The sequence below is a fragment of the Tenrec ecaudatus genome, chromosome 11 (genome assembly GCF_050624435.1).
Source record: "Tenrec ecaudatus isolate mTenEca1 chromosome 11, mTenEca1.hap1, whole genome shotgun sequence".
In the NCBI taxonomy this organism is placed as follows: Eukaryota; Metazoa; Chordata; class Mammalia; order Afrosoricida; family Tenrecidae; genus Tenrec; species Tenrec ecaudatus.
In genome coordinates, this window is record NC_134540.1 from 106,503,424 (window position 1) to 106,519,956 (window position 16,533).

At 53.8% G+C, this 16,533-nt stretch overlaps 1 protein-coding gene across 2 annotated transcripts in view; it reads right to left on the reverse strand.

Moving 5' to 3' along the window:
• Positions 1 to 16,533, reverse strand: part of FARP1 (FERM, ARH/RhoGEF and pleckstrin domain protein 1) — a 345,779-nt gene that overhangs the window by 5,304 nt on the left and 323,942 nt on the right. For both annotated transcript variants that reach the window (XM_075563476.1, XM_075563477.1), the window contains exons 18-24: positions 12,662 to 12,899; positions 8,436 to 8,566; positions 4,230 to 4,298; positions 3,938 to 4,027; positions 1,812 to 1,894; positions 1,614 to 1,726; positions 1,070 to 1,236 (exon numbers count right to left, since the gene is read on the reverse strand). In XM_075563476.1, the coding sequence (XP_075419591.1) occupies positions 1,070 to 1,236; positions 1,614 to 1,726; positions 1,812 to 1,894; positions 3,938 to 4,027; positions 4,230 to 4,298; positions 8,436 to 8,566; positions 12,662 to 12,899 (891 nt within the window). The remainder of the gene's footprint in view (positions 1 to 1,069; positions 1,237 to 1,613; positions 1,727 to 1,811; positions 1,895 to 3,937; positions 4,028 to 4,229; positions 4,299 to 8,435; positions 8,567 to 12,661; positions 12,900 to 16,533) is intronic.

A 16,533-nucleotide genomic window follows, 5' to 3' on the forward strand; every position in this document is an offset into this window, starting at 1 on the left:
GGGTGCTCCGTCTCAGAACCGCCCCACGGAGGCAGAGGACGCTCCACTGGACAACCACTGCCCGCTGCCCAAGAGCTTGTGTCGGAGCCAGTAAGTGTTTGTATGTGCCTTCACGAGGGGCTTCCAAAGCATGTGGGGAAACTGAGAAATCGGATTGTCCTGACTCATAAGTAAGGCCGCTGCTATGGGCTATGGGTGTTGAAATGAAAATAAAGTTGTGTTTTTTTTTTAAGTTGTGTTTTTGTTGATGTTGGTTTGAACACCTCTACCTTCAAACTGTTGGCATCTGGGGGTAGGCTGTGCACATCTCCGGGCAGCCTCTACCCAGAAGCAGCGAGGCCTCTCCACTCCCTCTCTGAGGCCTGACCGGCTGCTCTCTTTCTTGGCTCCCATCGCCCAGTCCCCAACCCGCTGAGCAGCAAGCTGGCCTCTCGAACCCACAGTGTGCCCCGCGGGAGGAGGACGAGGCAGTCGGCTTCCCTAAAGACCGCTTTGGAGACCCTCTGGGGTAGCCCATCTCTGTCCTACGGAGTCGTACTTACTAAGAACGGACCAGGCAATTCCAACTGTGGTGGTGGTGGTGGTGCACAAGCCTATGAGGGTGTGCACACACCTGAGCTGTATGAACAGTCTGCCCTGCCCTCTAAGTGGGTGAGAACGAAGAGGGAGGAGCGGAGAAATGGAAATAACCACTCTCCAAAGTGAAGTGGTCCGTCCCCCTGTGGATCCGAAAGTTGGGGGTTAGGGTCCACCGGGGGGCCCCTCAGGAGAATGGGCTGGCAGTCGACCACCACTGAGGGCTCTTCAAAAACAGCACTCACACTGGGGAAGGTGGCTATGGATCGGACTGGGCGATAAGAGGCTCGGCAGCGGCTACATCTGGCTGGAAGGATGGAATGCAGGAGAGGCTATGCCTTGGCACCCTGCAAGGCTAGCCCCATGGTCACACCCCAAGAGGGCTGCGCACACCGGTCTGGCTGCAGCACACACCCAGGATGATGACCTGGGCACCCCGGGGCTGAGCCCTGTCGTCCCCGCCCGCCCGGCCGCCCGCCCTTGCCGGCAGTACCTCCACGGCGATGCTGAAGTCCACCATGGACACGCTGGTGTTGCGGTGCCAGCACACGTGCACCATGGTGTTGCCGCGGTGTGGGGCCTGGCGCTCCAGCGACGTGTGCGAGGCGCTGAGGTCGTCCTCCGACTCCTGGTCAGCGGCGGGGCCTTCATCCGGGGACTCTGCGGAAGGGGGCACAGCAGTGCTTTGCTCTTTGCAGGGGTGACAGGGTCTGGAGGGTTTAAGGGGGGGTCTCAAGCGGGCCAAGTAGGAGTCAGACTAACAGGCGGCTTGTGTCCTGGAGCCCGCGGTCCGCCCCACAGCACCTGCTCCTGCGGGGGCGCCCCCAGGCTGTGCTGCCAGTGTGTGCGCCCCCCCAGAGGTGATGTCCAGTTTCACAAGCAGCAGAGCTGGCTGACAAAAGGTGTTATCCCTCCTCGCTCCCTCCCGCTGCCTTACAGCTTTATTGGACTTGAACTTGATACGCAAATGTGTACAGAGAGTAACTGGATATGAAGCGCCCCATGGCGCCTTCCTGGACAACCCCCGCAGCACTCACTGCTGTCCGGGGGGCTGCTGGCCAGCAATTCCGGGCCGGGGCCGTTGCTTTTCTCTGCCAAGTCAATGGCCATCTGGATGTCCTCAACCCACTTCTCCATCTCGGACCGGGAGCTGCGGGCAGAGAGGTGGTCAGCTTTTCAGACCGCAGCCAAGAGACGGGAAAGGTGGGCGCGCACGCAGCCACTCCGGGGATTACCTGGCGGCCACGATGATGGACTGGCGCTGTCCCCGGAGCGTAAGGCAGTGGGGCACCCCCCACTCCTCCTCACTTTCCTTGATCTGCGGAAGAACAAGCGTTCGCAGTGTTACTGCCGGGTTGGGGGGTGGTGATGGTGGGGGGTGTCAGGGAGCGCCGAGGCTGGTGTCCAGCTGCAGGCAAGGCCCTCAACTCCGCTGGGGTGGAAGGGGAGGGGAGGCCTCGCCTGGCGGTAGAGAAGGGGCTCCCAGGAAGAAGGGAGGTGGGGGGGGGCACGCATGGAGTGTTCTCGGCAGAACCCAGAGCTCCCTTCTCCGAAACAGCCACAGGGGAGCCACCCAGAATGCAGCCTGGGGCAAAGACGAGGCTGCTGTCCGGTCTCATTTTGACCGATCAGGTTCTATTCCCCCATGTGTATGCTAGTAACTGTCTTTCAGGACTGCAGGGCAAGGCACAAGGCAAACCAAAACCCCCAAATACCGCGACCCTGCAGGACAGGGTCGAACTGCCCTTGTGGGTTTCCAAGGCTGTGACTCCTCGTGGGGGTAGAAAGCCTCATGTTTCGCCCACAGTTCCAAACTGCAGGCAGCAGTCCACCTGGTAAGGACACTTCCTGCCCAGGGCGAAATCACAGCACCTGGCCCCAGGCAACCCTCTCGGTGGAGAGCAGGCGTTTGTTCCACAGGAGCGCCCCCCCCCCCCAGATCTGCTCTTCTGAGTGGGAGGGGCAGGGCAATCGGAGAGTCTGCAGCCTCGAGTCCAGGCTTCTCACACAAGGTGGCATCTGCGATGCTGGTCTGTCCTCACTGCTCCCTCTAGCCTGCCCAGTTGCTCAACGGAAAGGCCCTGGGTGGTGCAGATGGTGACTGTGTGTCTGTTGGGTGTTCGAGACCCTCCAGAAGTGCCTCAGAAGAAAGGGGGCTTGACCAGCTGCCAAACCCCAACGGAGCCCAGTGTGCACAGGGCGGCGTGCGCGTGTTTGAATCAATGTCGCTTGCCTTGTCAGTGGAGGACGGCACCGCAGTTTAGGTTCCCACTGGGTGGTCTCTACACAAATTGTTCAGTGCCTCTGGCCATATTCTTTACGTGCCCTGAGCATCCCCAGTGCCGCTGCTCTAGTTAGGCCATGCCACACACCTGTTTCTCTCCCCAGTGCCTCTGCTCTAGTTAGGCCACACCCACACCTGTTTCTCTCCCGAGTGTTTTCATGGTGACTGTGCTTAATTGGTTGACTGGTCTCTTACAGATGGTTAAAGGGCACCCAGTACTTGCCGGTGATCGTATTTTTGCATCTATCTGTTATTTCACTAAAAGGTGACCTTGGGAGTGAGTTAGGATTCAAGGTTTGGAAGTCTCTGGACAGTAGTCTTGGGGAGCCTCAACCAGCCCAGTGGGTCTAGCTTTGGTCTTAATTGATTTTATGGGTTTGAGGGTACAGCTCCCATTCTGGTGCCATTGATCGTGGCCCCGGTCCGATGTGGCAGCCAGGCACTGCCCAGGCCATCTCGTCTCAGCTGTGCGGTGGTGGAGACCAGTGCTTCCCAGAGTGGACTCTCAATACAGCTCTGGGGGAGCGGGAACTAGAGCTGTCCACAGATCCTGGATTCTGGGCTCTAGGGCAAACATTTTCAATTCCTAAGAGCGCTCTGAGGAATCTTTTGGCCTGAAAAGAGGTTGGCAGGCCAAAGGGGTTTGGGAACCTGCGATACACACTCGGCCCCATTGAGTCTTTGGTCTCCTCCTCTTTCCTTTGTTGGGATGAATGGCAACCATCAAAGGCCAAACTCACCAAAGTAGGCTGTGAAACATAACTTGGTCACCTCTATTGTCAGTTCATCAAGATGTCCCATGAGACTGCCATCCTCATCCTCCGAGCCCGGGAAACCAGCCCAGGAGGCACTGTCTGTAACTGTGCCCCAGTGTGCGTCATTAAATACAAAAGGACTTCACAACTCGGCGGACAATGAGAGGAAGACAGCGGCTCTTTCCCATGCACCCCTTCGTGAAGCCCCGTGTATATGACTAGATGTGCAGCTGCACGTGTGCATACACCTGGGACTGAATGGGTTAACCGAGTAAAGGCAGCCTGGAGGGAAAGGGCCGGCCTGGTGCCCACACATACTCACAGTCATGCCGTAGAGGGGGAGCTGCCCGTGGACTTTGAATTGATTGGAGGCAGTCAGCCCTCGGCTTGTGTACAGCAGGACGTCGTTGAACTAGACCGCAAGGAGAGGGCAAGGCTGCAGTGAAGGCCACCCAGCACACCCAGCAGAGCCGTTGGCATGCTCTCAGGAATCTTTCCTGTGCCCTAGCGACCGCTGAGGGGCTCCTGCCATCCAGGAGCAGGGACCCTCACTCACCCCTTGGGCCATGTGCTGGGCTGGATCACCGTGAGGACACGCCGGCCCCGCCACTTACCAAGAAAAACATGCGCTGCTGGAGCCCCTTCCCGGAGAGCTTGCTGAGGCTTCCCAGGCGAATGAACTCCTGAGGAGAAAAGGAGGCAGGTTTGCTGAGCGAGCCCCCAGACCGGGCTTCTGGATTCACGCCAGGGGCCCTTTCATGGGAAAATGGACAGCAGCTAGAATGAGTATGAGGGGCGCTTCAGAAGCTGCCCATAAGCCTTTTGAAGCCCCGTGTTTCTTGAATGCTTACCGTGTGCCTGGCGTTCTGCCATGTTGCCTCTACGCATCATTCCCTTTCTAGGAGCCTATGAGGCCGGTCCTCGTACCAGCCCTATTGCCAACCCCATAGTCTGTGTACAGTGTCCAGTCACGTACGAGTTTAAGCTGTGTAAGTCAACAATCATGTACTGCAGCCTGAAGACAGCCTCTACTTCTAGAGCAGCGGTTCTCTCTACCCGTGGGTCATGACCACCTTGGGGGTCGAATGACCCTTTCACAGGGGTCGCCCGAATCATAACAGTAGCAAAATTACAGTGATGAAGTAGCAACGAAATAATGTTATGGTCACCACAGCATTAGGAAGGTTGAGAACCACTGGTCTATAATTTCCTTTTCTCCACGGTGTTTTAAATTCTATACCATCGGCTAAGTTCATGACACTATCAATAGAGTTCTCTTATGTTCCTAGGGGGATGATTGATAGTATTCTTTAACATAAAATTATAAAGAAGTCTCTAAAACAAGCCAGAGACACATAAATAAAGATATATGAATGGACTTAGGGCTCACCCTTCATTCTAGCCCCAATCTAAGAACCATTAGTTCTTACAGCAGGGCTCAGCTCAATGCTCACCCTCATAAAGAGATCACTGAAAATATGGGTGCAAAGTGTGATGAAGAAACCAGAGGTGCCCAGTAGATAAATAGTGCCTGGGGTCTTAAAGGCTAGGCTTCAAACAAGCAGCCATCTAAGGGAGGTAGGTGTCAGCTAAGTCCACATGGAAGAAGCACACCAGTCTGTGTGATCCAAGGATTACAAATAATAAAACCCAAATCTGGAGGAGGGAGTAGTGTCAGAGCTTAAATTGTGAACAACTGGTTTGCAGAGGGCTACGGGTGCCAATGGAAGCCCACAATTCATTTACAGGCCCCCACACGAATCAAGTCTCCAGTGAACAGCTTTGCTCTCACACAGAGTTAGAAAGTCAATTATGGCAGATGTTGTCAGGTTAGACACCTTACCCACTTGATCTCCTGTTTGACCCATTTTTAAATTGTTTCAGTTTTTAATATTTTATTTCTCTTTGAGGTTTTCCTACGTTTTGTCTAGTCATTGTTTGTTTGTTGTTTGCTTTGCATAATTTTGCGTGCTTGTGTTCTCTTCTGTATGGCTTGCCGTGTATGAAATCCAGGGTAGGTAGATCTATAAAGACAGTAATTGGATGGGACATGGCTGGGGAGGATTCGGGAATGAGGGGCTAATTATGAGCAGGAGAAGAAAATGTTCTGACATTGATAGTAGTGGTGATTGCACAAATAATCTTAATATGATTGAATGACTACCTTGCATGATGTGTAAAGTATGCAAATAAAACTGGAAAAAACAAACAGAAGGGACTAAATGAAGCAGCTTGTCTCGGGCGGCCCAGGCTGTGTGCTGTGGAGCAGAAAGCACACTCGGGCCTGAGGACAATGCTAGGCCGCTTCCCCACCAGGCTGTACAGGACACCCCCATGGCAGGGAGGGCGAGAACCCTAATCCGCTCTCAAGCAGGAAGCGGCAGAGGAAGCTGGGATGCCAAGCTGCTTGAGAGCCGTTTGCAGACAGGTGAAGCTACTGAGTGGTGCAAACAGCCCCTGCCGAGAGGTCCGCGGACACGCGTACTGCCACCGAGCCACTGCTGACGCAGGGCAGCCCGGCGGAACAGGGTAGAGCTGCCCCTGGCGTTTCCGAGACTGCATCCCTAGGTGAGATGGGAGTCCCATTTGTTTCTGTGGAATGGCTGGTCGTTTCGAACTGCTGACCTTGTAGCGAGCAGCCCAGAGGTTCCCTCGGAAGAAAGGTGCTCTACTTCTGAAAGATCGCAGGCACTGGAAAGCTTAGTTCTACCCTGACACCCACGGGCTTGGCTTCAGCCAGCTTCGGCCTGCTGGCACCTGGCTTTATGGGTCGAGGCCCCTTTTCTGTGGCTGAACTCAGTGGAGAGCAGTCGCTGTGTTGTGCGGTGAAAGCAAGAGAGCAAGCGCGTCTTCGGCGCTCACTCTGCATCTCCTGTCCCGTTTTCTCAGACTGCAAACTTGTGGTATAGTACACGCGCAAAATGGTCCCTGGTCGGGCCACTCACGGTACTGTGTGTAACACCACTACCATCTCGTTCCAGAACCTTCCCATCACCCGAGAAGGAAAAGCTACACGCTTGAAGCAGTTACTCCCCGTCTCCCTGTGGATGCCCAGCCCCTGGCAACCTCTACTCTGCCTTCTGAATGGAAGGACTACCCAGCCTGGACTCGGACCCACAGGGCCCTGCAATGTGGGGTCTGGTGGGCATCCACCGTCTCTCACTTCGCATAGTGCTTTCAAGGTCCAGCCACACTTCAGTCCTTTGCAAGACCGAACCCGCACATCTGAAAGGCGCTGCTGGAGGAGAGCGTGCAAAGGACCCCGGCCTGCTCAAAGGGAAGAGAGGACGGCAGGGCTTCGTCGCACCTCCTCTGGACATGTCGTCAGGAGAGACCAGGCCCTGGAGAAGGACGTCATGTTTGGTCCAAAAGAGCAAGGCCCTCAACGAGATGGAGTGACACCGTGGCCGCATCAATGGGCTCGGGCACGGGGACCACTGAGGCTGTGCAGGCCGCTCCTGGAAAGCTGTCTCTCTCCGCCACCTCATCCCCCGGTGAACAGGGCCTCCCAGGCCAAAGAAGGTTCTTCAAAAAGATCAGCGTTACTTTATAACCTAGCAGTGCCCCCGGGAGATGGATTGGGGGGGGGGGGTGGTATACAGGTTGGCCTCAGACAGGGAATCCTGCCTTCTAGGCCCTGACTCCATCTTCCTCTGACCCAAGTGTGTGAGCGGCGCCTGGCGGGCATGCCTGGAGCTGGACTGCAGGTGGCCGAGGAGGCCTGCTGGGGCTAGCTGCCCAGCTTTAATCTCTAGCTTTCAAATCCCGTAGAGACCAACAGCAGGGCCTGCCTTCTACCTATTAGGTGCATCACTGAGGACGTGCGTGCTCGCTTTCAGGGTTCTTCCGCTGAGGGCCCACTCTTCAGCCTCGGCTCTAAGAGCCAACGACCGTGGACCCCTGGTCCTCCTTTATGAATCGGCCCATGGACGGCACGATGCTGAGAGTAGGTGGAGGCCTGGCCCCTCTGCCTGTCACGCTGACCCTGTTTGGCAAGAGGGTCTCTCTCGTTATGTTAGAGGCTGAGCAGGAAGGAATCAGGGTCGCTCTGCATGATGGCTTACAAAGAGCTGAACGCAGGGGGAGAAACCGGGGGAGCCCCAGCCAATGCAGCCAGCGCCTGTCGGCAACTCCAAGTGGCTGAGCGAACCCAGGAAGCTAGAGCCAAGAACCTGCATTCGGACTTCCGGCATACTCCGCCCAGGTTACACTTTGGGCTGCTCACCACGAGGCTGGCAGTTCAAAACCACCAGCTACTCCACAAGAGGAAGATGAGGCTTTCTGCTCTTCTGAAGATTTGTAGCCGTGGACACCCACAGGGGCGGTTCTGTCCTGTCCTCTAGGGTTGCTAGAGTCAGAATCCGCTCTGTGGCAGCGAGAGTCACTAGAGCTGTTTAAGACGATAAACTTGGGTGTGCAACGCCCCCATGTGGGGATGTTCTGCAATGACAGCACTATAACCACCCACGACACTGGAAAGCCCAGTCTTTTTCCCGGGGAGCTGCTGCTGGTTTCCAACTGCTGACCATGTGGACCGTAGCCAAACACATCCAAACACTGCCACAGCTCCTCCATTGCATAGAGTTGGGGGTGGGGTGGGGGGATAAATCAACCAATGGGGAGGGGGTTAGAACATGAGGCAACGAGCAGTTGATCTCCTAACACTACATTTTAACCGCAGTCCTATTGGAGGTAGAAGGGAGACATCGCAGAAGGAAGACTTTTCTGAATGAAGACGATTCTGACGTGGGAGCGTTAATCGTCAAAGGCTTCAAAATGTGCAGGTTCCTCAAGCGCATATGGAGACCCCTGCCACTTACCCTTCCAGGAATCACAAGATTGTCAATGCCGATCAAATCTTTCTTGAGTTCATGCAGCTTCTGGAAATTCTCCATTTTGATCATCGTACCATGAAGCTGTGCCACCATCTCTGTAATCTCTGCCAGCGCAGCTAGCCAAGGAGAGAGAAACAAACAGCGCGGCATGAGGCAGGCAAGGAAGGACACACGGACACACACACACACACACACACACACACACACACACACACACACACAGCCTGACAGCTCCGCTCTGCAGGGGCATAGCTTCTAGGGAGAACCAGCGTATCTTCGATCCTAGAAACAGTGATTTCTATCCTGTGTACATGTGCTTGCAGTTGCTTCCTCAAAGCAGCTGGCGGAGGGCACCGCCCTGGTTCTAGCTCTGCGCCAGCAGCTCTTTCAATCAGACTCATCTGTTGGCACAAGAGGCAGTGGAGAAGCGAGGCCTTGATCTTTCTCAAAGTCTAGGTGCTTCTCCCACTCCTGTTCCTGAGAGAGCTTGGCACAGTGCAAAATAGGGGCTGTTTTGTGAGGGGATCTACTTGAGGTTGGCAACTTCCTGGGCGCCTGCTTTTCCCTTCTGCCGGCATTACGCTGTTTACCAAGATGGCTGCCAAGAATAGGGGCAGAATTAAGCTTTATTTCCGAACGTGGCCCCCCTCTCTCTGACAGTAAGCCATCAACTCTGCGCGATTCTTGGAAGGTGCCGTCACGTCAGTTCGGAGTCGGAGTACAAAGTCCTGTCTGCTCCGGCACCCTCCTCATTGCTGCCGACACGTTGTCCATCCATCTTATCCAAGGTCATCTCCTTGGGTGTTCAAGCAGGATGTCCTTCTCCGGGGACTGCTCGCTCCTGGCACCGTGGCTCAAGTAGAAGGAGCTAATGTTCAATCGGCAATCCAAGTTAGGAGGAAGGCTTAGTAAAGCCAGAATAGGTAAGCACTGGCCTCTATGGTTGGTTGGTGGTTGTCTTAATTATGGTGAGAATACATACGGTGAAATGTTTGCCAATACAACAATGCCCATATTTATATATAACTCAGTGATACTGATTACATTTCTCGTGTTGGAGCACCATTACACCTAGCCATTTCCCAAATATTTCATTACCATTAACAAAACTCAAAGCCCCTGCCGAAGCCAACAAGAACAAGACATGCTTGCAGGCTGCCCTTCAGTCTTCAGAACCCTACATACCTGCCTCTCTCTGGCATTTTCTTCACTTGGCAGTGGAAACTGTGTTCTCCTGCTTTTTCCATGGGGATACAGATTAAAGGCTTACCCTGGATTAGGCATATCCCGGAAAATGTTGTTGCACCATAGCGACAAAGCCTAGTAGGGCTTTTCAATTTCCTGACATCGGGGCCTGGTGGGGCCAAGCATTTACTGGGCACCAGGCTCGCGCCCTGGTGGCGCAGTGGTGACGAGCAGGCTGCAAGATCTGCAGTTCGCACACCAGCTGCTCCATGGAAGACACTTTCTACTTCTGGAAAGAGCGACCGTCTCCGAAACCTGCAGGCCCAGTTCTACCCTGTCAAATGGGGCCGTCAGGAGTTGGCATCCACTCGACAGCAGGGAGTTTGTATGTTTGGTTTGGGCGCCAAATGCTGAGAGGGTAGATGTGCAGAAGCTCTGAGACCGTGGTTCCCAAACCGTTCATGGACTCCGCATCTGGTGAAATGACAGCTCCCTAGGTGACTCCGTGTTCAAAAGGGGAAAGTTGGTCCCCTGCCTCCCAGGTGCTCCTGGGGCAGGGTGTGATTGGTGCAGCTGCTGGCACCTGTCGCCCTCAGGGTGAGGTGATTTAAGTTCAGACCCACCTAATCCCACTGCAATGATGCCACCCAGTTTAAGCCAGGTGCAAACATGGGGTTCCATTTAATTATCAATGACAGACTCCATTCGTAACACAAGAAAAAAATTTTTTTTTGGCAAATCTGCCAAGAATCATGCACATAAAGACGCAAATCTCCTTCAAGCGCATCGGCACAAGTCCTCAGAGCTAGAAGGGACCTTGGGTCATCTCATCGAGGCTTGGCCAGTTGGCTTCAACTGGCATTGCCAATCCAATAGGGCACGTGGGTGCGGTTGGTACCACATGAACGATCAGGCACACAGCAAAGCTTAAAGGCTAAGGACCCGTCTGCCAGGAAAGGGAGGGGCGGGGGTGGTACTGACTCCAAGCCGAAGGCAGAGAAGCGAGCGTGGGTGCACACAGCGGCACGGGCAGGCTACACGGCACGGGCATTTCTATTCGGCTTCCGTGAATTGCCAATGCTTTCCTTACCCCACCAACTAGTCACGGGCCGGTTTTATAAACTCTAATTAGAAGTCCTTCACGTATGAGAGAGCGATGGAAGAAGGTCCCTTGAACAAGCCTGATCATACCATGCCTCTCCTCAACACGCTTCCCCTCTTCCCCTGTGCGACTTGGTCCAAGCTTACTTCCCCAATCTCATCCTGTGGTGTCTCACATTCCAGCCTCCAGGAATTTCTTTCAATGTCTGGAATATTTCATAGTCTTTACCTTGAGTGTTTTCACACCCTCCACTCAACCAAGAAGACCCCTACCTACACTTCAGTTCTAAATGTGGAGTCCTGCTCTCAGCAGGCCCCTGGCAGGTCCCCAAGGCTGAGTCCTGCACCCCGCCATGCTGCGCACTTCCCTCCCAGGGCTGCTCTGTGCTAGTGTGCCCGTGAGAACATGGAGGAAGGCCAGCTCAGCTCCCCACGAGACAAAATTGGACCTTGAGGGCATCAGGGGCTCCCCATAGCCCTCTGGATAATGGGCGGGGCCCTGTGACAACCTGGGCTGGCTCTCCAAGAGCACACGGGAGCCTCTGGGATAGGCGGGGAGTGCAGGTAGCACCGGACCCTATAACATCAGACTTAAATTCAGAAAGAGGATGCTTGGCAGAGTGGGCAAAGCTGAAATGGGTGCGCGACCCCTCTGGGATTGCATCACTGAATGTGGGGTTGCAGGACATTGGGCAACACTAAAAGGTTTCTGAGCACTCAACAAAAATTCAATTCACGGGCAAATTAAAACAGCAAAAGTCTAATGAATCCAAGGTGTTTCTCTGGTGCAAGTTTCTCAGGCACACAGGGTCTGGAGTAGGAAAGGTTTAAGCTGCACTAGGCTCGAATGTCACCCGCCAGCGTTGGCAAATCCAGTGACACGGAGGGCCTGTGCCCCGCTCCGAGTCCGGTTTCTTACCTGTGCACAGGAATGGCAATGCTTGTCTAGGAGGAAGCAGTGCAGGTGTACAGTGCACAGTATCTGCCCCTCCCAGGTGCTACCCAGTGAGAGCAGTGGGCATCTCCGGGAGACAGCGGAGTAGAACAGTGTTGGTGCATGGGCACCCAATCTTTGACTTCTCCGCTGTCTGACTCTGGACAGGCCTCTCAGCCTCTCTGGTGTTCGTGGTGAAAGTGGTCTGCTGCTTGGACTAAGCGTGCAGACAGGCCGGGCACATCGGCGTGGGGCTACGAACCGCAGTCAGCTGTCCAACCCACCAGCTGCTCTGTGTCAGAAGGATGGCGCCATGTGCCCCGCAGAGATGCACAGTCTTGGGCACCCCAGGAGTCGAGGGGTCCTGTGAGTCGGAACTGACCCGATGGTAATGGGCTGGTTCGGTTTGGTATAGTTCCGCAGGCCCTTGGCTGGTACAAATGGTTGGCTACCACTAACTAACTGGATGAGTGGCAGCCCAGCCCATCAGAGGTGCCACGGAAGAAAGTCCTGGCGATCAGCTTCTGCAAAGGGTCCGTCGTGAGAACCCTCTGGAGCAAGTCTACTCTGTAACAGGGCGGCCACCAGGAGCCAGCAGGGCTGGCCCCAGACTTGGCTGCATTGGTTTGGTACGTGACAAAAGCCAGTGGCCATGCCAATCCTTTTCCGGGGCATGTGTGAGGAAGGAACGGAGCCTTCCCACTGTGCTGAGCAGCCATGTCCAGGGCTCTGTAGACCAGGAGCGAAGGGGGAATGCATGGAATGGAGAGGGGAGAGAGGTAGCGAAGGGGTTACCACCTTCTCTGCAGAGAGATTTCACCCAACAATTATGTGCTCCGAGACCAAAAAGCACTGCCTGCCCCATGGAACTGAGACCCCGCCCGGGACATCGTTTCCCCAGGCCTGTTTCCCTCTCCCTGCAGCGGACAGTCTGGAACCGCGCCCACCCTGAGCCAGGCCCCTGTGGCCGCAGCAAGGCGGCTGCGCTCACCTCGGCAGTCCCTGAAGTCGGTGTGGTTCGGTTGATGGTGTTTGCACAGCCGCTCCAGGACCTGCTTGTAGTGCATGAGCCGGTGCAGCGGCCGCAGGAGGAAGGTGTTGAGCGGCAAGTAACACACCTTCTGCAGCTCGAAGTCCCTGCAGAAGTTCTCCAGCCGCCGGGAGCCCTTGATCCCATTCTCCAGGCCTTCCAGCGCCTCGTTGTGCTTCCACAGGTGAACAGCCAGTTGCTGAAGAGGGCAGAGTGAGAGGGGACGGGGAAGTCCCGCTGAGCTGGACGGGAAAGTGCACCGTGTCCCCTCCTGCATGGCTAGCTCAGGGAAATCACCTAGGTTTTGCTGCTTAAAGTGAACTCTCGGCATGAAATGAAAAGCACTATTCAAGTATTGAGAAGTTACAAATGCAAATGAATTATGTGATACGGGTACTACGAGATTAGAGACATAAATGTAAAGGGAGCCTGACTGAAAAATGGCAACTCAAGGGTGGGGTCGGTGTGTCCCTTCTGAAATGTCACACAGAAGGGGTTTCATAACGTTTGCAGACAAATGGAAGCGAAGGAAACTGGAAGTTTCTCACAAACTTCTTGAAGCCTCTTCACTGAATGATAAATGGACCGTGACCATCCAATAGGCATGACATGTTAAAAATGCCGTTAAGAATGGCCTTGCCATCTTCTGCTTAGCTCGCCCACTTTGTTCACGCAATGACTGTTGGAGAATCGACTGAGTCCCCCACTCTGCTGGATTCCAGGGAGATGGGCGTGAGAACGAGCCATGGCCCCTCCTCTCTACGGAGTGGCAGTGGAGACAGACACGAGGCAAAAACGCTGGAAGATAGTCTTAAAGGGGCAATCATCTCCCCATGGCAGACGGGGAAGAATGCCACGGGATGGTCTTGAACTCGGAGACACTGCTGGATCAGCAACACTGACTTCCTGGGAGCATGCCTGAGGTTAGCTCGGGGCGGCATTCCCTGATCACCTGCCTGAGTCAGCCAGGGACTCCTCTGTCCTTTGGGACTTCACACCACTTACATTTGTCCGTATGAGCCCTGGCCACACAGCTTCCCCAGTTGGGTTTATTTTCCATGTGGAAACAATGAAAGTCACAGAAAGTTGCCCCCCAAATGTGTACAGGTAGGGAGGTTCCATACGCCCTCCACCCAGCGTCTTGCCTAACTAGATTCTGTAGCAAAACTCAAAAGATGACACTGGTATAAACTAGAGAGGGTTCAGACCTCCCCTCACCAGTGAAACATGTCCGCATGCGTGTCTGCAATTTTAACACATGTGCTCCCCTACTGGAGCTGAGAGTGAATATGTGTCATGCTCCAGTTTATATATCTTAAGAACAAACAAACAAACAAACAAATAAAACTCACTCACAGAGACCCAAAGGACAGGGTAAAACTGCCTCTGTGGGTTTCCAAGACTGTAACACTTTACGGGAGTAGAATGCCTCCTCTCTCCCATAGAACAGTTGGTGGTTTCGAACTGCTGACCTTGAGGTTCGAAACCCAATGGGTAACCACTGGGCTACCAGGTCCTTTATGCTATATCCTTGGAACCCAGTACATACACTAGGTGCTCAACTAATGCTTGTTACAAATGAGTACGGCATTCAGACAGAGTGCACCTGGAGCAGGTGTGGCGGAGTCCAGGGGAGAATGTATCGCAGGACTTGAGGGGGTCTGTCAAGATGGCGTAGGGTAGGGTGTGAGGGGTTTCTTCTGGCAGGGGTAGGGTTTAGGTAGTGTTTTCAAAGTAGCAGAGAGCCAATGAGGGCTTCACGCACGGGCCGTTTGGGGTGGTCGCCTAGATACGGTGTGCAGGCATCTGTAGGATGGCAGTGGAGGATGGGTTGGGTTGAAAGTAAGAGGCTGGGCAGTCACTGAGCAGAAAGAAAACAGAACCTACAGGAAAACAGCGGCAGGAGTGTCCAAAGACAGGGCAGGCTGCAGATGCTGGGTGAGACAGAAGCTTCTAGAAAGAGATCCAGGCTCCAAGCTTGGAGGACAAATGGAGGGTCATGCTGGGAGAGGAGACGCGCCCTGCCTCAGTGCTGATTCGGAAGTGCCTTTGTGACATCTGAGCGTGTGGCCTGAGGGGGACGCTCACAGTGTGAGCCGGAGCTCAGGACCGGGCATCGCTCTCGGCCAATGCTCACTCAGCGCCTCCAAAGGCGAGGAAGCACATGGGTGGGTGGCTGGTCAACGGAAGCACTAGCTGGCATTTAAAATCTCGAGAACCCGCTGGCGTCTCCTGCACACTTCATAAAAATTCTTAAAAACCAACCACCACCACCACAATGAAAAAACTCAAAACCCAACTCGCTTTTCCAAAGTGCTGCCTGTGGTGCTCAGCGGGCCTCTCCATTTGGATTGCTCTTGCTCGCAGAGCGCCCTGCTGGAACGAAGAGCTAAGACGCCGCCGCGCAGCCGAATGACACGTGCTCGTTCACCAGGCCGCGTGAACGACGACGCTCTCGCTGGGCGTGGCTTTTCGGGGGCTCTGTGCTGGGGGACAGAAGAGGCCGATGCAGGATGCAGTGTCCGTTCTCAGCGGGAAAGGGCCAGCAGGGGAACTTTGGGCACCAGGACAGATCTGACTTGGGGAAGGGAAGCTGCACGGGGCTCAGACAGTGTCCCCCAAGGGCTTCCTTCTTTAGAGGAAGCGAAGGCAGATGGTCAGCCTCCCAATCCCCAAAGGCAGCCATATGACCTAAGAAAAGGGAATTCTAAGAAAAGGTGAAAACCTAAAATGGGTTGGGGGGGAGGGGAGTAGGAACAATGGGGGAACCGATTACAAGGATCTACATGTGACCTCCTCCCTGAGGGATGGACAACAGAAAAGTAGGTGAAGGGAGACGCCAGACAGTGCAAGATATGACAAAATTATAACATAAATGATCAAGGGTTCATGAGGGACGGGAAAATGAGCTGCCAGGGGCTTACATGGAGAGCAAATGTTTTGAGAATGATGAAGGCAATGAATGTACAAATGTGTTTTACACAATTGATGTATGTATGGATTGTGATAAGAGTTGTATGAGCCCCTAATAAAATGAATTTAAAAAAATGACATCAACCCTCCCCCCAAATTAGAAACAAGTAAACATGGGGAAAGACGCTTCTAATGAGAAAAATGGCGTCCCTGGATGGTGTGAGCCCTTAATGTGCTCTGCTAGCTGAAAGGTTAGCAGTTCAAGTCCACTCACAGGTGCCTCAGAAGAAAGGCCTGGTGATCTACTTCTAACCAGAGCAGAGTTCTGCACGATCACCTGCCATCAGAACTGACCCCAGGGCAGCTGGTTAATGAGGGCGTGTGGCAGTCATTACAGCGCCATGTGCTCTCTGAGTGTCTTCTCTGTGGTAGGTGCTCAGCTAAAACCACATGGATGGATGGACAGGGGGACAAACTTTAGGGGCATCATTAGCTTAAAGAGACGCTCTGGCCAGTTGTGATATGGGAAGGCTGCTTTAAAATATGAAGAGACATATTTTGTATTTAAAAGATAAACTCTGTTAATTTCATTTCCTATAATAATTCTCAAACATTGTTTTGTTTTTTTTTTAGTTTTAGATATAAGGGGCAGATTTTTTAAAATAGCGCTGAACATTGGCTTCATAGGTACTGGTTCTTTGGGATAGCCTTTTGCTAATTTATATTATTACAAATATTGTTGGAGAGTAGAAGATACACCGGCCCTTCATGCTGATTTAGTCTGTGTCCTCAGCGTGGTCGTCAGTCGGAACCGGCTCAACAACGCCTGGCGAAAACACTGGAAGAATTTACCAGGAGTCTTTGCTATCTTTGAATTAACTATTGTGGAATTAACAAAGACGAGAATGGCCAGGCAAGCA